The 25,606-nt window shown below is 57.3% G+C and overlaps 1 protein-coding gene across 1 annotated transcript; it reads left to right on the plus strand.

Moving 5' to 3' along the window:
• Positions 1-1,754: 1,754 nt before the first annotated feature.
• Positions 1,755-25,001, plus strand: SLC6A17 (solute carrier family 6 member 17). Its single transcript, XM_087761855.1, has 12 exons — positions 1,755-2,080; positions 9,903-10,310; positions 13,764-13,921; positions 14,216-14,342; positions 15,066-15,247; positions 15,740-15,850; positions 16,863-17,104; positions 18,220-18,412; positions 18,784-18,976; positions 19,167-19,326; positions 19,880-20,042; positions 20,485-25,001. Exons 2-12 carry the CDS (start codon positions 10,025-10,027, stop codon positions 20,851-20,853), a joined length of 2,184 nt encoding a protein of 727 aa, XP_087617981.1. The 5' UTR covers positions 1,755-2,080; positions 9,903-10,024; the 3' UTR covers positions 20,854-25,001.
• Positions 25,002-25,606: the final 605 nt, after the last annotated feature.

Consider the following 25,606-nt stretch of genomic DNA (forward strand, 5'->3'; position numbering starts at 1 on the left):
ACCCCGTCTCTTCCAGCCTGGTTTGCATCAGCCTCAAACTCCCCTCGCCGCTCTCGAGGTCCATCAGCCCCTGTGAGATGTGCGGAGACGTCGCAATAAGCCGAGCAGACGCTGGGGATTTTGTATGGTACTAAATCACGAGCGGGAGGCACCTCTTCCCCTTCAAGAGTGGCGTCGAGCTGCCTTACCCCTGCCCGGGATGGGTAAAGGCACAGATTTAATGGAGCGTGGCCTCATTTCTCCCGGGGGGACAGGAGGGAGAGTTACGACCGTCGCGCTCGGGCGCTGGATCTCGCTGCAGGCGCTGGCTGAGCTCCCGAGTACCTGGGAGAATTGATCGTTTTGTGCCTAATAGGCTGGAACGGGAAATGGGTCCAAAGGCCAGAAATGTGCATAAACGTTGAGATCCGGGAGCTCAAGGAGCGTGGTTTGGGGCTGGAGGTGTGAATCCTCCGGGGTTTGTCCCTTCCAAATGTGTTTTTCCTCCTGTCAGGCTTTCCCACGGTCCCAGGAGCTTTATACTGGTACCAGTATCCCCAGCACTAGTAACACACTGGTTGGAAAAACGTGTTCAGGCTACACTGCTGGGGTTTGGATGGGCTGAATTTGGGTTTTCAGGACCCAGAGACCTTAGTCATTTCCATCAGGTGCGGAACCAGCAATGAACTCCTTTGAAAAACTCCTTTCCCTCCCCAGTAAACCAACCCAACAGCCCTTTGGCTTTCCCAATTACCCCAGTTAGATGTTTTCTGAGGGCAGGACTCAGCAGCGCTGAATAAAAGGGGAGGGCTGGGCCCTACAGGTGTGCCTGGGCTCTCTGCTAGCCAGGCCACGGTTATTGCACCAAAGCAGCCTAAGTGGCCGGGATAAATTAAGCCTGAGAAGCTGGAGTTGGGGTTTGCTTGCCCTGAAGAGCTGTTTGTGCCCGTGTATTTCTACTTTCCTCCTGATGAAATACCTGGTGCCACTGTATCCCACTGTGTCCTGTGGGGAGCGGGACCCTTTTGGCTGTGGAATTTCACCATCAGCGTTAAAGGTGGGTTAATAAATGCGAATACTTCATCCTGCAAAGCTGGCTTACGCCCCCAGCTCAGCCTTGCTCCATCCCGTGCTGCTCCTGGGCTCAGCTTGGGCACGAGAGGGAACTGGTGTGGCTGGAGAGGGCTGGGTGTCCTCTGAGCCCAGCGCTGGGTCTGGGGTCCCTGGGTGTCACTGGGCCTTGGGCCAGCCCTGAGCATCGCTGCCTTCGAAGGGCAGGCTCCAGATTTGCACCCGAATTATGGGGAGCAGCATCTGGGTCCCGGCTGCTCCTCCTGGCTCCCTTTGTCCCTGTGTGGTCTGAGACAAAGTGACCAAGTTACCCTGGGAAGAAAGGGGTGCCCAAATCCCCTCCTCTTCCCCAGGGCAGAGCCACGGCAGTGGGGGGCTGCCCTTTTTGGCCAGGGGGCCCGTTATAAAGGGGGTTTTGCCTCTCCCCACAGCACCCGGGTGGGCAAAGCTGCACCCACCCCTTCTGCCAGGACTCACTGCTATTATTATTTTTTTTTTTTTAATACCCCCCTCGGAGAGGTGGGGGGGGTGGCCCGGCACCCCAGCTTTGACGCGCAGCCCTGGTGACTCAAACCTGCGTCAGGGGCTGCGTGTCCCTTATTATTTATTTATTTTTGAATCTTTTTTTTTTAATTGCTTTTCCTTTTTTTTCTTCTTTCCCGGAGCCGAGCGGAGTTACCTCCCCTCCGGCGAAGGGGAACGGGGCCGGGCCGAGCCCAGCGCGCATCCGCCGAGCGGAGGGGAGGGGAGGGGAGGAAGGGAAGCGGCCGCCCGGCGAGCATCCACCGGTACCCGGCTGCTGCGGCTGCTCCTCTCCCGGCGCCCGCCCGGTTCCCTGCAGCACCGGCAGCCGCGTACCGGCCTCACCCCTTCCCAGCGCCGGGGCGGGAGGGGGGGGGGGGTGGGGTGGAAACCTGGTCAATTTCACGCGGGAACGGGGCAATTTCAGCCGGGATCTGGTCAATTTCACCCGGGAACGCGGCAATTTCACCCTGCCCGGGAGCCGCCGAGCAACCGCCGCAGCGCCGAGGTAAGGCTGCTCCCTTCGCTCCCCCCCGCCCCGGGGTCCCGCTCCCGGGGGTCGCCCCCCGCCTCCTGGGGTGCTGCCTGCTTTGTTTGCCCCCTCCCCATCGCTGCTGTCGGGGCTTTTTTGGGGGAAGGTGCTCAGGGTTAAACTGGGGGGGACACACCTAAGTCTGGAGGCATCAGGCGTGGCCCTAAGGGTGGTGGCATCGAGGGCTGGGGGGGACCTTTAGAGACAGCGAATGGCTTAGGCCACCCCGGAGAGGCTGGGGGTCACCGCCCGGGGGGGTGGCACTGGCTGCCCGGCCCGGGTTGATGGGGGGCTCATCCCCTCCCAGCCGCTGCCTGAGGATGGGTAGAAATGCAGCTTCGAGATTGACCTTGACAATAACATTGGGAGAGGAGAAAGCATTCGGCTGCATTGAGGGTTTCCTTCCCGGCCCCCGAAGTGTTGGGGGTTTATTTTCCCCCTTTTTTTTTTTATGCCACTCCCTGAATGTAGATGGCTGGCTTTGAGGCAGAAAAATGGGGCTTGGGGTCCTGGTTTTGTGCAATTCTCAGTATTGGGTGTGGGGAGTCCTTATCCCCTTCTGTGCATTTATTGCATCGCTGGATGTGCCCAAAGGTGCGTGTTTCGGGCTGGCGTCTCGGCCAGGTGCAGATTTGTATCACTGTGCGGACGTGGGGCTTAGACCAGCTGAGAAATCTGGTCCCAGCTATTTGTAAAGGACCCAGAAGGTGAAATCTTTCTGCTTCTCGGATCGTGCCTTGTGTCTGAGGCGTCTGAGGCACCTGAGGTTTGAATCCAGCAGGAGCTGATGCAACTATTTCTGGTCCTGGTAGGAAAAAAACCCGAAATGCCACGGCAGCTGAGCTATTCTCGGCAGGGCGTAGAGTTTCTTGCGAATCTCTCTCTAGAGGTGTCGGGACTAGGTCAAGGAACCTGGCTGGTGGTTTGACTGCAGCTCAGCTGCTTGGAAGAGAAATGAAATAGGGGACTGAGCTGTCCTCTGGGATAAATTGGAGATGGCTCCACTGAAGTCGATAGGAATAAAAGGGTTTGGTTTATAAATCTGGAGTGACTCCACTGCTACTTCAGGCTTGCACAGAGCAGGGAATCTGGAGTTATACCAGAGCCGAGCTGGAGTCACGAGGATCAAATTTACCCCAGATCAGATGCTGACCTACACACATCCAGACTAAACCATTGCCCTGAGAGGAGAGGCTCTGCTTTTACCCCGTCCTGGCTTGCATTCGGACTTGTTTGTTTACAAACGTAGCAGCAGCTTCAGGAATTACAATAGGGAAAAGCAGAGCTTGCAGAGGGATTTGGATGCCGCCCATTTGCTGCCTTTTAGGATAAACCTGGACTGGTTTTGGGTTCGGTCACGAACCTTCAGCCGGAGTGGGTGAGTTAAGAGGGATCGCGGAGATCTAACTGGGAAAAGATCATCTGGTGAATCAACCAGAGCCCTGAAGGAATCATATGACGGTTGGCTTTGATACGGTGTCACGCTATTGCAGCTGTATATGTTTTCATGATATTAAACGAGAGATGAAAGGAGACCAAATTCGATGAATCAGTGGGCTCGTAGGCTTTGTGACAAACGCAAGTGCCAAGGCTTCCCCTCCTCCGGTGCTGTTGTGTCTGTCTCATGACCCATCAGCCGAACTGCCCTTTCCCAAGGCTTCTTGGCACCTATTAAAGAAAAGAGTCGCTGTAACGTCCCAACCCGCCGCGGGGCGCAAAAAACCTGAGCTGGGGGCGGTGGGAGAAGCACCCACCTCTGGGGGGGAGCGGGTGGCGATGGCGGGGGTAGCCCCACCTCTGCTTGCCTCTATCGGAGCTGAGGGTTATTTATAACATCTGGCCGCTTTTGCTGGCGAAAGCCACTTGGGTAGGTGTAAGACAGAAGCGGAGGCAGCTCTGATTCATCAGCGAATGTGAACCCTTCCTGTGTCATGATGCTAAAGCGGGCCTGAGCGTTTGCACGGGAAGGCTGCGGCGCAGAGCATCTCCAGCACCTCCGGCGGGGAAACGCCGGGTGCGTGCCGCTGGGCTGCTCTCGACCCAACGCCGGGGCTGGGAGCTTGGTTTCCCGTAAAGCTTCTTGCGGGTGCCCTTGTCCTCAGGCATCCCCGCGCTCTCCCATCTGCTCACGTCGACCCTGTCCAAAGTTTGCGCCTCTCCGCGCGTGGGTGGGAGGGAGGGAGCACACCGGGATGCAGCTCGGCTGGTGGGCCTGACTCACCCCGTGTCATCTCCGCAGGGCGGTGAGAGCCTGGCGCTAATTAACAGGGATCGTTTAATGAAGGGGAGAGAGGGAGCAGCCCTAATGAGCCCAGATGGCAAAAACCTTCCCCATGGAGCCAGAGAGGACGAGCAGGGAGGAGCGAGCCCCGGCACTGAATAGCTTTAAGATGGAGGCGTCTTGGACTGGTCTTGGCTCGCGGAGGGGAGGTTTGCATGATGGAGGCTGCAGGAAGGTGCTCGGAGCAGGGCTGGGGGGATCAGAGCTGCAATGCTTCTGCGTTGGGCAAAAATCTCCTCTCGGGGCTTTGAAGCAGGGTTTGGATGCTGCTGGGAGGGTCCTGCCCTTGGTTTCTTGTGGCTTGTAAGAGCGGGATACCTCCCGAAGGTGGGATACCTCCCAAAGGACCCGCTCTGCGAGGGCGATCCCTCTCCCATAGCAGAGGCGCTCCTGACCGCGGGGAGCAGCAGGTAGGGGCCTGGAGCTGGTTTTCTCGTGATTTGGTCTCAAACCCGGGGTGTGCATCCAGGCCTCCTTCCCTCTGCTGCTGGGCTTCACAGCGTAGCGAGGGATGACGGGAGGGATGCTTGTTCCTTCCCTCCACCTCTCCTTCCCGGGCTCTCTGGCTCCCTGGGTGACCTTGGATCTGTCCCTTCCCCTCCCTGCTTCAGCTTCCCCATCTGCACCGAAGAGCCCAGCCCTGGGTGCGAGGTTTCCCTGGCCTTGTGTGTGTCGGGGAGGATGGGGAGCTGCAAATTGATGCTCAGATCTCCCAGCCCAAACCGGAGATCCTGAAATCCCTCTGGCTCCTTTGCTCTTCCCTCCCTTCCCTGCTTTCTGACCTCGATGGAGTGAGCTGGCCCTTCCCGGGCCTGGGGAGCTGAATGTTTTGCTGGGAGCATCTTTCCCCTCTCCTTTAGGAGCTGCTGGGGATTTGCCTGGAAGCTGAGCGCAGGAGGGTCACAGCTGAAGGAGGAGGGGTAGGGAGGGACCAGCAGAGAGGCCCCATGGTTTAAATGTTCATTTTGAATTCACCCCGTCTCAGCCTGTGTTTTTTCCTGCCTCAGTTTCCCCTTTATGGACCCAAACAAGGTATAAGTGTAGCATTTGGACACAGGAGATGAGAAATCTCCCCCCGTGCCCGTCCTTCAGACCCAGAGCATGTTTGCTGCCGGTGGCTGCTCTCCTCGGAGCCTGCTGTAAATCCCCATCTCCTCCCCGCCCGCCTCGGCGCTCCCAGGCCCAGCTGAAAGCTTTGCTGACACGTTTCCAGCCTGCGTTATTGCTCCCCAGCGCCTTCCCGAGAAAGCAAGGACGGGCTGAGGCAGGACACGCGGCTCCGAGCATCCCTCCTCCGCTGAACCATTCGTGATGCCGCTGGCAGGGCTGGGGGCCGCGGTGCCCTCGGCTCCCGGAGGTCTTCACTCATCCCAAACAGCAGCTTTTTCCCAGTGAGTGGTTCCATCTCCAGCTGTGATCGATGGGAGCCTCCGGGCAGGGATTAACCCCTCTGGGTGTAGCAAAGCAGGAATTTCTCCATCTCTGCCCCTTCCCTGGGTGGGGTGAATCCAGGTTGGACCATGGCAAACCATTGCCATGTGCCTTCGACCCGCTGCAGTGGCGGCTCCTGAGCTGTCAGTGCAAAGGGATACGGTGGTCGAGGCCACCCCTGTGTCACCTGGATGGGGGGGACATGGATGGGGGATGGTCACTTGGTGCAAGCAGGAGCCCTGGGCTCAGCCGGTGAGTCTGGTGTGGGAGCGGGGCTCAGGGGATGGTGGGTGCTTTGCACGGGGGCTGAGGTCCTGCAAGACATGAAGGCACCCACCGGGGACCATGAAAGTGGGGATCCCATTCAAGGAGATCCCTAGGGACACCGAGCGGTGGGAGATGCAGGAGGTAAGTTATCCCCAGGGACAACCCAGTGATGCCTTCCCCAACGTCTCCGCTCGTAACGCCTCGCGGGATGTTGTTGGCCGCTCCCAAGTGATCTCTAGAGACAGTGGCACCGACCCCAGCACAAACCGGTCCTTTCCCTGGTCCTGCCTTGGGAAAAGCCATGGTCCCTCTCCAGGCACCTGCGTGGGTGGCATCGACACTGGTTTTTCCTGGGCAAGGCGGTTGGTGCAAAGGCACCCCTGGTCCAGCAGCGCAAGCGAGGTTATTACAAGCCATGGGCTCTGCAAGACCCTAATCTGTCTTCTAAAGAGAAAGAAAAAATGCACATTTAAGAAAATTAAGGTCACGAGGGCTAAGTAAACAAGCTGAATCTCCATCTGTCAGTGACAAGGGTTTTCTATCTCTCTCCAGCCCGGAAAGCTCCTGGTTGTCAGCTGATCTGCCTCGTCTTTCTCGCAGGGTGGTTATTATTTTTGGTAGATGAATTTTGGATTAAATTCCCTTTTCAATCAAAGAAATGAGTGGAAATACCTTTCTCAGATGGATTTGGACTGTGCTTTCCAATTTGAGGGGTGCGGACCTTGGGGCTGATGCAAAATGCTGGGGAAATCAATAGGAAGAGCCCTGTTGACCTCACTGATCCCTGGATCGGGTCCCCGTGCCGTGCGGGTCGGTGGCTTTGTGCTGGTTCCGGCTGGGCTCATCTCACGGTACCGGCAGGGACGTGGACGGCAAAGGTTGGGAACGCTCACGGCATCGCTGTTGGGAACGGTCCTCTCTCCTTCAGGCCTGGATCTCCTCTAGGCAACACCACCATCACCAGGCTGGTGCTGAGCCTTTTGGGAGACAGCAGGACCTCCCCCAGCAGGGGACACAGTGACAGAGCCATGCCAGGATCAAGATTTGGACCTCTACCGTGGTTTTCCCCTGCTCTTGTTCAATTTGGACGCATCTCCCATGGGGAGGAAGACTTGTACCTCTGCCCCTCCACCCTCATCCTCTGGTGTCATCTCATCCCAATGCCTAGGGAGCCCTTGCCCCAGCCGAGCAGCCAAGCACCCCTTTTGATCCCCAAATCCTTTGGGAATGTTGCTGTCTCGGGTGTCCTCCAGGACGCTGAGAGCCCCTGGGGCTTTGGAGGTGCTTGAAGAAACCTGCTCCTCAAGGGCCGCTGTGTCCTGCTGCCTCTCAGCTCCCGAGGAGAACATGGGGGGGACCTAAACTGAGGAGGGGGAGAGGTAGAGATCCAGCGAGGGATGTTGTGGGGTCTGTCCTGACCCCATCGCGCCGGCCTGGCTCAGCACCGCCTTCCCTGGGGCTGGGCATCTCCTAGGCTTTGCTCCAAGGGGTTGAGCTGTCCCAGGAGAGCAGTTTGGGTGCCCTCGCCATGGGGAACTGAGCTCCGGGGGCTCGGCCAGCAGATCCCAGGTCTTCTAGGCTCTATCCTTAATATAAAGAGAGGCTTTAGCCCCCGAGGCCGAGTCCTCCTGAAGGTCTGAGTCACCCTCGCTCAGAAGGAGCTCAAGTGGCTGCTGAACAGCCAGGGAGCAGCAAACAACTCATGGGTGATTCAACCAGGTCTGCACTAATCTGTACAGAGCCTGATCCAAAATCGATGGAAATCCCAGTGATTTCCTGGCTGCTGGATGAGGCCCTTCCCCACCTTCTGTGCCTGTCCCCCTCCCAGCTCAGGATGCTCCAGCCCCGGGCAGCCACGTGCCAGTAATTGCCACGATCGAGCCATGAGCGGTTTACGTGAATGAACGCTTGTTAGGAAATTAAACATTGCTGGGCCAGGCTTGAAAGAATAATTCAAACGGCTTCTCCGGAGGAGCCGGATCCAGGAAAGATGTGGAGCCGACACAGTTGCCTGGCAACGGATGCAGCCGACAGCTGAAAATAGCTTTTCTAATAGGAACAGGGCTTGGCAAATGGGGAACTTTCTTCAGGGGTGAAAAAACAGCAAGGTGAGGGCGAGGGAGGGTGAGGTTTCCTGCTGCCGATGCTTTCTTTGCTTCCCACCGAGGTCGGGACGTCGGTACAATGGTTGGGAATGGGCTTTGGTGCCTGGGCTGAACCCGCTGCGCTGGAAAGGTTTGGGATTGTGGGCTTTGCCTGGGGCTAAATTGGGTCAGAAAGATGGATGTTTGTCCAAAGGCAAGAAGATCTGGGGGTGGCTCTGGAATAACATGAGAGAGTTTTCCTTCTGCTGGCCTAGGGGGGACAGCGGGAGGTCCACCCCATATCACCCATCCTGCATCTTCTATCCTGGTAGAGACCCGCCACCCGCGCCGAGGGCTGGCCGCCCCAAGGACTGCGCCGATGGGTTGCTTATTTGTGCAATGGCACCTGTAAGCTGCCGCCTGGCTCTTGTACGAGCTTTGCACTGAAGGAGAAAGCCCCCAGGGTGAGGGTGAAATGATGCTGTGGGTGGGCTGGGGTGGGACAGGTCCTCAGGCATGGCACCATCGCTCTTCCAGGGGCTGGTGACCAGCCTGGTGTCCCCTGGGAAGCAGGGATGGTGGGGAGAGAAAAGAAGCAAGCGTGGCCCTTTGGAAGTCATTTTTCCAAGATGTGGGGTTTCTTGTGGGTTTTCTGTGTCTTCTCCCCAGCTGGTGAAATTCCACGGTCCCAGCTGGGGTGGGAGCTGCCAGTTCAACCCCAGTTCTCCCAGTATGGCGAGGAGGGACATGGTGCCCTCCCGGCTTGGGGAGCCCCAGCCCAGCAGAGTGGGTTTCCTGAATGCCCCCAAGCTTTTTGAGGTGGGGGTGAGCGCTGCAGTGCTGAGCCGGGTTGTGGGCACCCCCTGAAAGGCCTCCGTGCAGGATCGCTCCCACAGCCGGAGGAGTCCCTGTTTGCAAACGCGACCTGTGACGCATGTCCGCTCCTCACCACGCCGGTGGTGACCCCACGCTCCCTTCCAAAAATTACCCTGCCTGCACCCAGCCTGGCCTCGCACCCGTGGGATCTGTTGCCATTGGTTTTGGGAATAAGGTGTGGGGGGCAAACTGGTGTAACCGTGTGGATGCTGTGGGACCGGTACGGCTCTCCCCGGCCAAGGCTGGCCCACGATGAAGGCTGGGAAGGTGGAGGGGCCGGGAGGATTGATGGCTTTGCCTTGGCTGCCACTGTTTTGCAGCCGTTATCTGTTGTAAAGCTGCCTGGGAAGATTTAGCTGCAGGCTCCCAGGCTTTTAAGTCATTCCTGATAACGTCCAGGGATGGAGAGACAGCCCGGGTGTTTGTCACTGTCCCCCCAGCGCTTCTGAGCTGTCGCGGGGCTGAGCCCGGGTGCTGCCGAGGGGCCAGGAGGGGAGGGAGCGGGGCACGGAGGGCAGAGCCCTGGCCAGCGCTGGATGTGGTGTCAGCCCTCGCAGTGCTGCTGGCCCGGGAACGGGGTGGTTAGAGACTAAGAGAGGTGTCACAGCGATGTGACCGGCTCCGTTGCTTGTCACTGTCCCTGGCAGCCCAGGGACATTCCCTCCTGTGGGTTGTGGGAGGCTCTTCTCCATGAATTCTGAACCAGGGGGTTGCTCTGGGTCCATCGTTCATGGAGAAGGGCGCCCTTAGCATCCCCCAGCCCCAAGGCAGGGGTGATGGAGACCCTTCCACCAGCACCAGGGCACCCTTGGGGTAAGGCAAAACCAACTCATCCTCTGTTGTCCCCTTCCCCGCCCAGGTCCTGCTGATGAAGAGGAGGTGAGGCCCGAGCTGTAGCTCACACGGGTGCCGTTCTCTGCGGGACACTCATCTTCTCCCCTCGCCCCATCCCGCCCCCCGGGGCCGCGCGGAGCCGTCCCGATGCCGAAGAACAGCAAGGTGACGCAGCGGGAGCACAGCAGCGAGCATGTCACTGAGTCGGTGGCCGACTTGCTGGCCCACGAAGAGCCCGTGGACTACAAACGCAGTGTCCTCAATGTGACGGGGGAGACCTGGGACAAGCAGAAGGATGGAGAGGAGGAGCTGGATGCGGAGAACCGGCCGGCGTGGAACAGCAAGCTGCAGTACATCCTGGCGCAGATCGGCTACTCCGTGGGGCTGGGCAACGTCTGGCGCTTCCCCTACCTCTGCCAGAAGAACGGAGGAGGTGAGAGATGGGGCAGGGACGGGCTCAGCCCTTGGGGAAGGGGCTATGGCCCAGTCCCCCCTCGCTGCACGTCGGCGTGTGGATCCCGGGGCAGGACGGGGCTCATTTGGGCTCTGAAGGAGGAAAGGGGCAGGCGGGAGCTGCTCGCCGCCGTGCGTGCAGCAGAGCAGAGATGCAGGAACCTCCAGGGCAGCCTCTTCCTAAAGGGTGTCCACCTGCCTGCTCCAAAGTCAAGGTGAATCCCAGGCCGGGAGCCAGGATTTCTCACTGTAGCCCCCAATTCCTGGTGGGGCAACTTGGAAACGAGGCGGGGAAAAAAAAGAGTGTCCTTCCATTTCCCTAGCCGTGTCGTGTAGGCTCCAGCCCCTTCCCAAACCCTCCTTCCAGCCAGCCCATCCTCCCATCCCACCCCATGCCGCCTCCTTGGGCTTCCAGGAGCAGCCCAGAGGGCCAGGTCTCTTCCAGCTGTGCTGAGACCCGACACCCTTCATGACACTGATAAGAGAGCAGGTTGCTCATCATTAATCCAAGCCCAGCCCTGGAGGCCTCTCCCCTGCAGCACTGACCTTTGCAGCGATGGGAAGCAGCCCCTGCCGAACGGCATTGAACGAAGCCAGGATCAGCCCAGCTCTCCCCTCTTCCCCCTCGCTCTCGCCTTGTTCCCGGCGCTGCATCGTTCGGCATGCCCCCAGCCCCGGAGCTGGCAAACCTGCAATGCTCTCAATAATTAAAACATCTCTGGTGTCATCTTCACGATGAGTCATTCTCCCAAACGAAGACCTGTGCAGTCAGCACTTCCCACCCCGGGGCTGCTCACACCCCCATCGCCTTCCCTTCCTGGCTGGGCTGGAGCACGCTGCGGCCGGCTCCCGCATCCCAGCATCTCCCCAGCCGCTGGCACACTTAGCTCCCAGCGCCCTAGTTTGGGTCCAGGCGAGGCTCGGTGTCGGCGCAGCACGGCTTTGCGCGGTGTGTTCGCTGCGTTGCAAAGCCAATGGGGGGGTCTCAGCGCGGTCTTGGTTGTAGCAAGCAGCCGCAGGCGTCGCGGGACTCGAACGCCCGCGTCAGCGATGTTGCACGTGCCGGTGCGCGTGTGCATCGGATGCAGCGGGGAGGGTTGTACGCATGGCCTGAAGGAGGTCGGAGGCAGAGCCTGGGGTAAATTCAGGGCTGGGATAGATCGATACGGACCTGCTGGCTTCATTACACAGCTCTCTGCAGCTGGCCTCTGACTTCCAAGCAGATTTTCCTGATTACATGAGATTGGGAACCAGCTCCAGGTTGGAGATCCAGAGTCCCACTTCTCTGTAAGCACTAAACTCAGCTGTGCCTCGGTTTCCCCACTGGCACAGCAGTCAACAACTGTCATTAGTGCAATGAATGAAAATTTCTCCGCTTATGCCGCGGTCTCTGCTGCCCCGTGTGTTTGTGGGGCTTTAGCCTCGGCTGTCTCAGGCGCTGGGTAACAGGAGGAGCAGTTTGTGTTCCCAGGCTGGGATTCATCCTGCTGTATTCCCTAGCAAATCCGGGGCTGAATTTGCTGTCTGTATGTGGGGAGCATTAAGCAAGTGTTTTTAGATAAAAGACCAGCTGGGATGTGAAGTGGGGACGGGGAATTGAACCTACAACAGCCCTGAGACCCGCAGCAGCGGAGGAGACGGGCGTGCTGGGTTTGAACCCGGCAGCTCGGCCCCATCCTGCGGTGGGACCCAGGGGCACGGAGCCAGGCAGGGACTGGGACAAGGTGCTGGTTTTAGGAGCTCCTTGCTGTTGTATAACGTCTTCCTGCAGCAGGTCTCAAAAAAGGCTTTCCAAGCTGCCCCAAGCATTGCCCCTATTTTACAGATGGGGAAACTGAGGCACAGAGCTGGGAACTGTCTTGAGCAGCAGATTGCTGAGCTTTCCTGCAGTTTTTCTTTTGGCCAGGTGGCATCATCTCCCCTCTCCCATGGGGCAGATGCTGATTTTCTGCCTTTTCTTCCCACCGTGTTTAACCTTCTTGGCCCCCAGCTGGGGTTCCCACCGGGCTGCGAGGCTGGTGCCAGACAGACAGACGCAGGAGCTGGGGAGTGATGGACAGGCCACTTCTGGGTGTGCTGAGCAGCCCCGGGATGTGGTGGTGGCTGCTGCTTTCTCTCCTGCTCCCCAGGCGGGTGTCTGCGGGGGAGAATGGCTGCGTGCTGGTAGCAAGATGGGCTGGAGCCAAATTTCCAGGACTCGGTGTGCCGGGAGCCGGCACAGGCTGGCAGCGCTGCCCACCGCGCTTCCACGCTGGTGCTGCCGGGCACGGCGATGCGCTGGCATGAACTGGTGCCCATCTTTCCAGAGATCACAGGAAGAAAATCTCCAATATTGGAGAAATTTGCATCTGAATCTGTCCGTCTGTCTCATGCTCCATCCGTCCGCGGGTCGTGATGTGGATGCCCAGGAGGGCGTTGCAGAGATGGGATGCTCATGGTCCTTCCTGAATTACACCGTGCTCCAGCTCTGCCCTGCTCTCTGCCTCTCCTTTCGTCCTCCTAATCTCCCTGGGCCACTGCATCTTAATTTATCTCCCCACCTGAACTGCTTTGCAGCACCGCTGCTCCGAGCAGCATCAGCTGCCACGGGTCCTGCCCGCGGCCGGGGGTGGTGGCTGTCACCAGGGTGTAAATCCAGCTGGGAATTTGCTCAAAGCAACCGGGCTCCGGCATGTGCCTTTGGATCGCCTGCCGCCCCGCGGGAGCGAGCCACACGCTCCCGAGCCCGTTCCTCAGCCACGGGCAGGAGGCTGGAGTAATTCATCAGCCGGGCGCTGCAGCGTGAGTCATCGCATCCTTTACGGTCATTTGGTTATGCTTCAGGAACTGCTAATTTCTCTCCGGCCTCCTCAATTAGGGAGAGATTAACCATGTTTCTAATTCGAGCTGTTTCTACCCCACCAGAGGACCTCACTGCGTGCTGGGCGGCAGGCGGCACGGTGAATGCTGCCGCCGGGGATGCGGGGTGCCGGTGCGGGGGGCTCGGCTGTGCTCGGACACGCGTGTGCAGGCAGGACCTGGGTGAAGAGGAGGGCTCCTGCCTGCCTGTGTGTCTGAGACGGCTGGGACCATGTGCGTGTCCCCATGGGTTGGCTTACGGAGGTGTCTCCTTGCACGTAGGGTGATGTGCCTGTATGGATGCGGTGTGTCTTTAGGTGTGTTGGGGTCTATCCCGCATGTACCCACACCGGCAGGGGATGTTGCACCCTTCCCTTCCAAGCATGTGTGTTTGCTCCTCTCCGTGCCTGTCTTTGCTGCCCAAGCACTGAGCTGCATTCCCAGATCCATTGCCAATGAACCGCTGGACCCGGCAGAGCCCATCCCAGCTCTGCCCTGCCTGTCCATCCCTATCTGTCCATCCCTATCTGTCCATCCTTGGCTGCATGAGAGCAGGCAGAGACGGGTCCATGATGAGCTTTCTCTCCTCTGCCAGGTGCCTACCTGGTCCCGTACCTGGTCCTGCTCATCATCATCGGGCTCCCCCTCTTCTTCCTGGAGCTGGCGGTGGGGCAGCGGATCCGCCGGGGCAGCATCGGCGTCTGGAATTACATCTGTCCTCGTCTGGGGGGCATCGGCTACGCCAGCTGCCTCGTGAGTGCACCCATGGGTCTCCTCGGACCCCCGCCTCAGGGGGCATGGGACGGCTTTGCAAGCTGCAAAGTGGGGGGGTGGCCTGGAAGCAAACCTCGAGGGGCTCCGTGTGGAGGTTTGAGAGGTCGAGGGGAGTTTTTCCAGCTCCACCTGTGGGTTTAAGGCTGGGTGGGAATGGGTCCATCCCCTGCTCCCAACAGCCCTGCTCCCCTGGGCCCCTGCCCAGCGGGAGGTGTGTTGGGGACAGTGTCGCTGCACTGAGATTTAATACCATGTCCTCCTTCCTCCCCCCAGGTCTGTTTTTTTGTTGGTCTCTATTACAACGTCATCATCGGCTGGAGCATCTTTTACTTCTTTAAGTCCTTCCAGTACCCTCTTCCCTGGAGCGAGTGCCCCATCGTGAAAAACGGCTCAGTGGCCAGTAAGGGACGGCCGCTGGCATGGGGGGAGGCTCAGCTGGGAGGGAGCAGTTCCCAGGGAAGGGGGGCTGTGGGACACTGGGGACCCCCAACATCTGTAGCTATCACAGGTTGAGGGCACCGGAGGTTGAGGTGTCTCCTGGGGCACTGGGTCCTGTCTGGTCCAGCTGCCTCGATCGTATGGAGATGTTTCCCTTGGGTTGGACGAGTCTCTCCCATGCTCTTCCCTCGGGGTCTGTCCCCACTGATGGGATTTGAGGCCAGTTTGGGGATCCAGAGCTTGGGGATCCAGAGCTTGGGTCTCCAGGCTGCCTTGGTGCTCGGGGCCAGGATCTGACCCAGGACCATGGAAGGAGGCAGTGAGAGCCAGGCAGAGCTCACCTGGCTGCTTCACTGGTGCCCGACTGAGACACTGATGGAGCTAATGGTGTTTAATAGCGTCTGAGCATCTCCTTGAGACACTCTTGGAAGTTTTATAGCAAACACAAATGTACCTCCCTGTATTTAACATCTTATTTTCACCTGACAATGGCTTTATGTCCTAGCCCTTCTTTTTCCTGCTAAAAATGAGCCCCATTAATTCCTGTCCCTTAGTTTCCAGGGGTGCCTGCCTTCCCTGGCTGGCTCCGGCAGGTCTTTGACATTAATTGATGGTCATCCCCCAAGAGACGGTGGGTGACTCTCCCCCAGCCCCCTCACGCTCCCCTGCCTCTGCTTGGTTGCAGTTGTGGAGACTGAATGTGAGAGAAGCTCGGCCACCACCTATTTCTGGTACCGGGAGACCCTGGACATCTCCAACTCCATCTCGGAGAGCGGAGGGCTCAACTGGAAGATGACCCTGTGTCTGCTGGTGGCCTGGAGCCTTGTTGGCTTGGCCATGATCAAAGGCATCCAGTCCTCGGGAAAGGTGGGTATCGGTGGCCACCTGAGCCCGGCTGGGGTCTGTCGTCGAGGCAGAAACCTCCTGCCTGGGCCACGCTCTCCTGCCCTGATCTGGGGTGGCTGGAGGATGCTGTGTCCCCTGGGGGATGCTCACACCCACTCCAGAGTTGGGGCCCATCTCGGGGGGGAATCCAGAATAAGATCAAAAGAGGGTGTAGGGAAGAGGTTTAGTCCAGCAGACACCTGCAGCAACAGCCCAGGGCTCGGCCACATCAGGCTAACCAAATCGCCTGCCCAGCCCCTGCGTTTGGGGGCCGTCAACTGTCCGATCCCCTGGTGCACGCCAGAGCTTCAGCACTTGTAGCATCCTGCACTGCCTGAGGAGCAGACCTCATTTTGAGGAGGGTAACCCTCCCTTCTCACCCCTGTTGAGCTGTCCTTGGGTTGGATGGGAAGGTGGCTGAGTTCAGTGGGCAGTAAATGAGATAGTGCCCGTGCTCTTTCCCTCTTGCCCTAGGTGATGTACTTCAGCTCGCTCTTCCCCTACGTGGTGCTGGTTTGCTTCTTGGTGCGGGGACTTCTGCTGCGCGGGGCGGTGGATGGGATCATGCACATGTTCACACCCAAGGTAAGAGTCTCCAAGCCCAGCAGACTCTAAGCAGCTCCTCCCAGCTGGTCACACCCTATTTTCCCTTATGGTCCCCACCCCAAAAACCAGCGTACCAACTCCAAACTACCTCGGAGATCCTGATATATCATCAGGATGTGCCAGCAGCACCCTAAATACGGGGTATGACCAGGACAGCCAAGAGCCTCGCGAACTCACCACCCTGGAGCTGCTTTGAGCCTTAGCATCATCCCATCACCTAGAGGTGCCCAGACACGAGGGTGGGGGCATGGAGGTATATATTTATAGGCGATATATTTAAAGACTTCATGGGAAGATGCTGACTGGCAGCAAAACCTCCACTGGTGGTATGCATCCATTAATTAACCAGCTAATTAATTAATTAAGCAGAGATGTAGATGAATCAGCTCAGCCAGCGAGGCTGTTAGAAGATATTAATTATGACCTCTTGATGAATGATGCTTGGAGGCCTCTGGCCCGCAGCTCTGGCTCACAGGAGAGGTGGGATGTGGTTGGGGGGACAGGAGGTTAAACAAACCCACCAGCCGAGACATTTGATTTCAAGTGCTCCAGGCTCCCCAGAGGCAGGAGATGGCCAGGGGAGGATGGAGACCCATTGCTGAGCAGCACGTGGCTCCCTTGGTTTGGGGGACATGGACACCAGCTCCCCAGGGCAGCTGGGTGGTCCACCGGGAAGCTGTAGGGCTTTGCATTGGGAGATCGGGCACCCAGCTTGGGCCCTGGGGCAGATGGAGCACCCAGAGACATGGTCAGTTCAAATCTTTGCCTGCCCTTTTCCATGCCTCAGTTTTCCCCTCTGTGGGAAAGAAAAAGGACCTATGAGTGCTGGGTAATGCAAGACCTGATTGTGGTAGATCAAAGCATGCCCATGGCTGCTCCAACACCAGCCCAGGTTGTAGTCTCAGAGGCCTTTTAATTTAGCTCTGGTTCCACTGGGATGAGTTGTGGGGCCACCAAACCACCTAACTTCTTCTTCTGTCTCCCCTCCAAGCTGGACAAGATGCTAGACCCCCAGGTGTGGCGGGAGGCAGCTACGCAGGTTTTCTTTGCCTTGGGCTTGGGCTTTGGAGGAGTCATTGCCTTCTCCAGCTACAACAAGCAGGACAACAACTGCCACTTTGATGCCACGCTCGTCTCCTTCATCAACTTCTTCACGTCTGTCCTGGCCACCCTGGTTGTGTTTGCTGTGCTGGGCTTCAAGGCCAACATCATGAATGAGAAATGTGTGGTGGAGTAAGATTTGCTTTTTCTCCATTTGGGGTGGGCAGGTCTTTGCTACTGCTGGTTGTGGTGGTTTTGGAGGAAACAGAGTAAGTGCTCTGGAGCTGGGTGATACTGTGTTTTGGTGTACACAAGCTCCTGATGGTCAAGACCTCCAGAGGTATCCCATCGTAGCTGAGGGAGCTGGGTATTCAGCTCCTCCAACCTCATACAGCCTTAAGATGGGCTTTTAGTCTGCAAATTGAGGGTAAATCCAATGTGTCTGGTCACATCACCTGGGTTTCCCCCAGTTTCCGCTCATCGTATGGTCCATTTGTCTGCCAGGTTAAGGGAGCTGCTGTGCTGTACCCTAGAAGCAGCTGGAGGAAGGTGAATTTGTGCACCTAGTGTTATCTTTAGACAGTGAGCTGCATCCATAAAAATCTGGGCCATGCAGTGTGGAGTCCCAGAGCAGGAGACAAACCTGAGAAGGAAGCACAGAGAGCCTGTTCCCTGGTGGGCCCCCATGTGCATCCTCTGTCATGTGGCTTAATGCACTCATGGAATCATAGAATCATTTAGGTTGGAGAAGACCTTTAAGATCAAGTCCAGCCATTAACCCAGCGCTGCCAAGTCCACCACTAATCCATGTCCCTAAGCACCACATCCACATGTCTTTTAAATACCCCCAGGGATGGGGACTCAGCCCCTGCCCTGGGCAGCCTGGGCCAGGGCCTGACAGCCCTTTGGGGGAAGAAATTTTTCCTAATATCCAATCTAAACCTGCCCTGGCACAGCTTGAGGCCATTTCCTCTTGTCCTATCTCTTGTCACTTGGGAGAAGAGACCGACCCCCCCTGGCTCCAGCCTCCTTTCAGGTAGTTGTAGAGATCAATAAGGGCTCCCCTCAGCCTCCTCTTCTCCAGGCTGAGCACCCCCAGCTCCCTCAGCCGCTCCTCCCCAGCCTTGTGCTTTAGAATGCTTACTTACACGTTGGGGAATTGCAATGAGGTCCTCTGATTGAGACTTGGGTAACGTGATCCAGGGAGGTTCATGTGCCTGGGGCAAAGGGCTTGCATGGTCAGGCCCTGTGCTCCACCCTGGGAGGAAGGGGACATCTCTGGGTGACCAGGCTCTGCTCTCCTTTAGGAATGCTGAGAAGATCTTGGGCTACCTGAACACCAATGTGCTGAGCCATGACCTCATCCCACCCCATGTGAACTTCTCCCACCTCACTGCCAAAGACTACAATGAGATGTACCGGGTGATCATGACAGTGAAAGAGGGGCACTTCAAAGAACTGGGCTTGGATGCCTGCCTGTTGGAGGACGAACTCAACAAGGTACCTGGTGGCACTCCTGGTAGGACCGGGAGGTCACCTACCCCATTGCCTTTCCCTGGCAGGAGCTGCTCTACTTGTGTCGCTCCTGGCACACTGATCTGGAAAAACTATTTTGAGAGACCCTCCAGGGATGGGGCTTCCTTGTCCCTGTGGTCTTCCCCAGCAGACGGTGGCCCTTCCTGGGGTGGGGGAAAGGTCTGTCCATAGCAAGCCTAGCAGGGTCGCCACCGCTTCCAGGCTGGGGTACCAGACTGGATTTTTCTTTCCTTGAAGAGTGGTTGAGTGAGAGAGACGAGAGGCACGCAGGGGCTTGCAGGCTGGGTCCCTGACATGTTTCTTCTCATCTTTTGGTCCTCTCTCCCCCTGAACAGTCGGTGCAAGGAACCGGCCTGGCCTTCATTGCCTTCACAGAAGCCATGACCCACTTCCCAGCCTCACCGTTTTGGTCCGTCATGTTCTTCCTGATGCTGATAAACCTGGGGTTGGGGAGCATGATCGGGACCATGTCAGGCATCACTACACCCATCATCGACACCTTCAAGGTGCGGAAGGAAGTGTTTACAGGTGAGGTCTTTTTTCTGCAACCTCCTGGGGAAGGGATGGAGGGTCCCCATTGCCCTGGGGAGTCACTCCAGAAGAGTGTGGACATGGTGGACGTGTACTGGGCTCTGCTAATGCAGGGAATGGACCTTGTGGTGGAGGCCTTGGTTCCCCTTGGGGTGCTCTGCTGACCATGCAGGTTTGCTCCCCACAGTTGGTTCCTGCATCTTCGCCTTCCTGGTGGGCCTGATCTTTGTGCAGCGCTCTGGGAATTACTTTGTCACCATGTTTGATGATTATTCAGCCACGCTGCCACTTACGGTCGTGGTCATCCTGGAGAACATCGCTGTGGCCTGGATTTACGGCACCAAGAAGTAAGGCGTTTGTACAACAAAAAGAATAACTGCACTGTAACTCCTGGCTAAAAAAACCTCCTCCTTCCAGCTCTTTTCCATATGACTTTTTCCCCAGGAGGCCAGCTCTGATGGAGCAAATGCCCCAGGGGCAGCTACCTTAAAGAGGCAGGAACTCAGTTCACCTTGATCCTCTTGCCCTGCCTTAGGTGTAACCCAGCCCCAAGAGCAGGTTCTTCTAGTGGGTATCTACTGTTGGTTGTGGTGCTCTGTCACTTGTGATTACCCTTTTGTCTGAGGTTTCCAGGTCCTTCTGGAAGGGGACCTTGTTCCCATCAGTGCCTGCTCTTGTTGTTCATCAGTTGGCCAGAGCAAAGGAGGCTCTGGATAATGCTCAAATGGCCTTTTCCTTAGGAGATTCCCAACCAGTCCTATAGGCACTGAGATGCTTGTCTGGATCAGCTGGGTGGTTCTTCAGGCTTTACCTTGAGCATAATTTACAATGGGGGCTCCTGGGAGGGAATTTCTCACTTGAAGGTGGGCAACGCATGGTCCCATCTCTTCTTCTCGGCAGGTTCATGCAGGAGCTGACGGAAATGCTGGGTTTCCGGCCCTATCAGTTCTACTACTACACCTGGAAGTACGTTTCTCCCATCTGCATGGCCGTACTCATGACCGCCAGCATCATCCAGCTGGGAGTCAGCCCCCCGGGCTACAGCGCATGGATCAGAGAGGAGGTGAGCACAGCTCCCTTCCCTGCAGCCACCTCCACCCCAGGTCCAGGCTGAGCAGGGGGCAGCTGAAGCTGCCAACCACCCTACTCTTCACAACTCTGCTCGTTTCTTCTCCCCTCTCCTGCTGGGAGACGTCCTGCCTGTGGCCGCTCATCCTCTGCAAGCAATCAGGTTTGTTCACACTGCCCAGAAGTCTCCAGTGAGCTCTGACCATGGGCTGAAGTTTGAGCTTGGATTTTGGTTTGCTCCCACAGCTACACGCTGTGTGCAGGACCATGTCCTTTTCCTTGCTTTGAACCCACCTTCTGATAGCTTCACGTGGTGCCCCTGAGGATGAAGTCTAGCAGGAGGCAGCGGGAATTGCCTAGCACTTAGGAGACTTTGTACCTGGTGTGCATCACCTTTGCTGTGACAACCCCTTGACACTAATATCTGTCTCTTCCAGGCTGCAGAAAAGTTCCTTTTCTACCCAACCTGGGCCATGGCTATCCTCATCTCTCTGATCATCCTGGCATCCCTCCCGCTGCCTCTGGTCTTCATCCTCCGGCAGTTCCACCTCGTGTCGGACGGCTCCAACGCCCTCTCTGTCACCTACAAGAAGGGCCGGATGATGAAGGACATCTCCAATTTGGAAGACAACGATGAGACCCGCTTCATCCTGAGCAAAGTGCCCAGCGAGACCCCGTCCCCCATGCCCACGCACCGTTCCTACCTGGGTCCCGGGAGCAACTCCCCCATGGAAATGAGCAGTGCCCCCAACGGACGATACGGGAGTGGGTACCTACTGGCCAGCACCCCTGAATCTGAACTGTGATGGTTGCCTGCCGACCACCCCCACCGGGAGAGGAGGTCACTGGGGAGTGGATCCTGGCTGTCCAGGCAACAGGAAAATTAATTAATAAGGAAGAAGAAGAAGAAACCCCTCTTAAAATCGTAACCAAAAGCAGCCATTTCTAAGATGACATCGGGAAGAAGGGATTGCGGGAGGGGCAGGACTCCTCCGACAACCCTCGGCTGAAAGGCAGGATCCCCCGGCGCTTGCCTTTGGGGACGGGAGGAGGAACAGGAGACGCTGCAATATCTTTCCAAGAGTTGTTCTCACGCAGCTCAAATCTGAAGCAAAGAATCTCTCTTTTCTAAGCAGCTGATGGTTGGAAAAAGGACCTGGTGTCAGGTGGAAAGCCCGCCACGCTTTCTCCTGTAACCCAGCGCTCTTCCCTCCCCGTCTGTTGTCCTTTAGCCGGGAGGAGTCATGGCCTTATTCCAACGAGCACAATTAACCATCGATGTTCATAGCACAAAAAGGTGCTGTTGTTGTCACCATCGTTGTTGTTGTTGTATCTCCTGTAGGTTTTTATAGCTGTGGACACACCCAAATAACCCCCAGATTTTGACCAGGGTTGGCAGGGAGCAGTGCAGGGCTGGCTGAGACGTTGCAATGTGTGAGACAGTGGATGGTGGATCCTTGGTATCTGTTCTGTTACCACCAGCATGGGGACAGCATCTGTGGGTTGTTCTGAGACGCGGAGATGTCATGTCTGTGGGATGAAGTGGTCAGCATGCTCCGTGGTTAGGCAGTTATCGTGCTGAGTGGCAGAAGGACCTCTGAAGTGTGGGTGATTTGGACGTGCGAGCATCTATGGGGTCTGGATAGGGTTACCGTGATGAGGGTCTGGAGTGCTCTCCTGGAATTACTCCTGATGTGTGGCATGCTCTGCTGAACCAAAATCCCTGGCATGGTGATAGTCTCCTCTTGCCACCCTCTTTAGATGTCCCAGAGGGACAAGCAGAGAAGCTGTGGGGCATCCAGTCCGACCACAGTCCTGGTTTAGCTCTCAGGAAACCACCCCCTGACTTACCTCCCTTGCACCCACCAGCTGAGGTGAGCTGGGCAGTGATTATCTCTGGACGTACGTCCTCATTTCTCATTGCTTTGAGCCAGGGGGTCTGCATTGCCTCCCGTCGCATCTCCACAGGGGCTCACCAGCCTTCGGATGGGGGTAACCAGCTCTTGGGGACAGCAGGGGTCTGCTGAGCAGCAGCAGTGCCAAGTCCCAGTGTCCCCGCTAGCCCTTGATCCAGGCTGGTGAACCCTTTTTAGAGCCCAGGGGCCTCTATCGTGTGCCCATCTATGTTTTCCGGGGACCAGATTAATGTGACCTTACGTTGTTTCTCCCCATGCTATCTAGGAACGGTTGGGATCTCCCAGCTCAGAGTCTCTCCCACTGGGACTGAGGGTTGTTTTCCTGAATCCTACATGTAGCCAAGCATTTCTGTCAAGGGTACCAGTATTATGTGGCATCTTCCTCCTTTCCCCGTGGGGACAATGGTGCAGCAGCCTGCTTGCAGCCTCTTTCCCTCTCAGCACGTTGCTACGGCCTCCAAAAGCCAAGGGAGCTCCTCATCCTTGGTCCTGCTGGGCTTAGATCCTGCATGATGGTATTTCAAGCCAGTCTGAAGGCCAAGTTTGTGGGTGCTTGCCCACAAGCCCTTCTCTCCTTTGCTTTCCTATCAATGGCTTTTCTTCCACCTTGATTCTCCTTTCGGCTGGGAGGCAAAGGCAGAAAGTACCCGGTCCATCCTTGACTTCTCTTAGCATCCCTGGGGCCAGGAGGTCCCCCACAATGACATTTCTCTTGTGGGTTGTGACCCTTTATTTATAGTCCCTCTCCATGGGCTTGGCTGGTGACCTGGAGACTCTTCCTGGACAATTAGCCCAGGCCCTTCGTTAGCCACTCTCCAGGGGGGGAATGGAGGCACGGACTGAAACGAAGCACTCGGTCTTTGATGGCTCTGAGAAGCACCAGCCCTGTGTGGTCAGGGTCAGCCATGCTCTTGTCTCTCCTCCAGTGGTCCCCACTTCACCATCCCCACCGCTGTCTTTCTCCTTCTCCCGCCCGTGCAGAGGGACACAGAAATAACCCCACCGCATCATCTCCAAATGGGAGAGGCACAAGACTCATGACATCTCCCCATCATTAGGCAAGATGTTCCCTCCCATCTCTTACTTCTCCTTCTGTCCCCGGTTTCCTCCACACAACCAGCAAAACAGAGGATGAGCCAAACCGTTGCCCAACATCACCGTCCCGATGCCCCTGAGCCCGGGGGCCGGATTCCCACCATAGCTCCCATGGAGTTAAGGGAGCAGGACACCTCCCGTAGCCGACGTGCTTGGTCCCATCCGCTCCCACGGCGTGATGCTCCTCGAACCCTGGGGGGAAGGATCCGGCCCTCCGTCTCTCCCATCACCATTCCCAAACCAGCCAGGGAGGTGTTTGCTTTCCTCCCCTCTTCTTGCAGCATCAATAAGAGGCGAAGTCAATAAGAAGGTAACAAAAAAGCTATATTATATATATATAAAATATATACAGAGAGAGGAGATGGAATAATAACCTAGAGATTCTCTATTTCTATTGTATATTTATTCTGTAAATGTCACTGTAAATGCTGTTAAATGACAAAATGTATTCCAAAGTGGCCCGTGACATATTTTCATTCTCAGTGCTGTACAGATCAATTCTCATTGTATATCGGGACATCTTTTTACCTTTTTATTTCTCGTGCGTGATGAGTGGCCGTCCCCCACCCTGCCCCAGGGGGTCCAGCTGCCCTGGGGATCCAACAGAGAGGAGGAGGAGGGACGACACCTTTATTTTTATCCGTGGAAATACTGTATTTCTTCGTGGCATTTGCTCGGTGTTAGACACAGGGTGTTGGGGGGGGGGGGGGGGGGATGCGTGTTAAATTTTAAGTGATCCGTGTCGTCGCCGTGTGAGCGTGCGCGTGTTCGTCCGTAGATGCCGTGCGTGGGGGTGTGCGTGTGTACGTGTGCGCGGGTGTGTTTTGTTTAGGATTCACTTCTCCCTGTACTCGGTCACTTTGGGAGCCTGCGTTGGGGGTTTCTCCCGCTCGCCGGGGCAGGCTCTCCCTCCACGCACCTTCTCGGGGTCCTGGGCTGCAGACCGGGCCAACCCCCGTGGCTTTTAGCCCTGGAAATCACTTTTTTTCCTCTTTTTCTCCACAGAGGCACAGGGAATAGCTGCTAGTTGTGAGCACAGGCACTTTTTGGTTTTCCTCCAGGCAGTGGGAGAAGGAGGGGGGAACCGCTGCTGATATTCCTGTCCCCCCACATCAGTTCCCTGCTCGGTTCCCAGCCCGGATCGTGTTGCTTGGAGCAGGATGGAGACCCTGGTTGGGGGACAAGGAGGTGCTGGGTAGATCAGGAGGGGTCAAACCCCTGTCCCCTCTCTGGGGACAGAGCTGGGGAGGGGTGAAGTGGGTCTGGAGAGGGGATGGCTGGTGTTCAGGGCAGAAAGGAGCTTTGCAGGAGGGTGCCCGAGGGTGCGCGCAGTCCCCGTAGGGCTGGAGCTGGGATGCTCTGTGCCCGAGCATCGGGCTCTCTGTCCCCGAGCACTGGGCTCTGCCGCCGCTGGGGGCTGGATCTGCCCTTGACCCTGATGGGGATGGCTGGAGCTGGCTGTACCCTGCTGATTTACACCGTCCCTGGGTGTCCCTTGGCCCCTTCCCCTCAATCCCTCCAAAATAGCCCCCGCTTCACCTCCCGGCCCCCACCCAGACCCCGGCAGGTCACGTTAAACCCCAGCACCTCCCTGGAGCAACTCCCACTGCCTTCCTCCTGTCCCCCGTCCTTCCCCCAGCCTGGGTCTCGCTGGCAGGAGCGGGGAGCGGAGCCGGGTGGCCTCGGGGGCCGGGGGGGACACGGCACAGCCCGGGCAGAGCCACGGCAGCACGCAGGATGCGGCCGCTTCCCCTGCGGCCAAGCACAACGCTGGCAAAACCCTCCTGTACAGGTAAAAGCACAGATCTCGTAGTAACTCGTCCCATGTATCCTCGTAGCCGGTGTATTTACCACGCGTGCCATGCCGGCCGGACTCCTCGGCAGTCGAGAGAAACCCTGTAACAGCTGTAACGGAGTCCGATTAAAAGTCTCTTCTTACCAAATCTCTTCTCACCAAGTCTCTTCTCTGCCTCTGTTTCCTTTCTTGGGGTGGGCTTTGGGGTCTCTCTGAGGTTTGGGGTTGCAGACAGCCAGAGCAATGGGCACTGGGGCTGTTGGCGCCCATGGGCAGTGATGCCTCTGTCCTTCCCTCTGCTGTCACTGCCATCGTCCTTCTGTCTCCCCTCATCCTCTGATTCCCTTCCTCCATCCAGCACCAGTCCCGGCGAGGCGCTTGCTCAGGGCACGGCTGCCCGCAGGTGCTTCAAGAGCATCGTGGAGGTGAACTTCCATCCTGGACCAGTTCAACCAGTACACACTGGCTTTACAGAGTGCATGGACTGGTAAGACACAGTGTCTGCTCCTCTGTCTAATGCCCTGACAACGTTGCTGGTGGCTTATCCTGAGCACTGGAGGTACGGGGAGTCTGGAAGCCAGTACTGGGAGTCTGGAAGCCAGTACTGGGGGTACTGGGAGTCTGGAGACCCTCCTTGGAGAGGGATCAGAGGTTTCCAGCAGCCCCAGACGATTTCAGCTGCCAGATACTAGCTTAGTAACAGGCCTGGAGGGGAGCAGGGCTACTGCTTCCCTTTCCTCCTGTCTGTTGTAG

This window comes from Nipponia nippon, unplaced genomic scaffold, assembly GCF_047370975.1.
Source record: "Nipponia nippon isolate SJK-2023a ecotype South Korea unplaced genomic scaffold, ASM4737097v1 scaffold_25, whole genome shotgun sequence".
NCBI lineage: Eukaryota > Metazoa > Chordata > Aves > Pelecaniformes > Threskiornithidae > Nipponia > Nipponia nippon.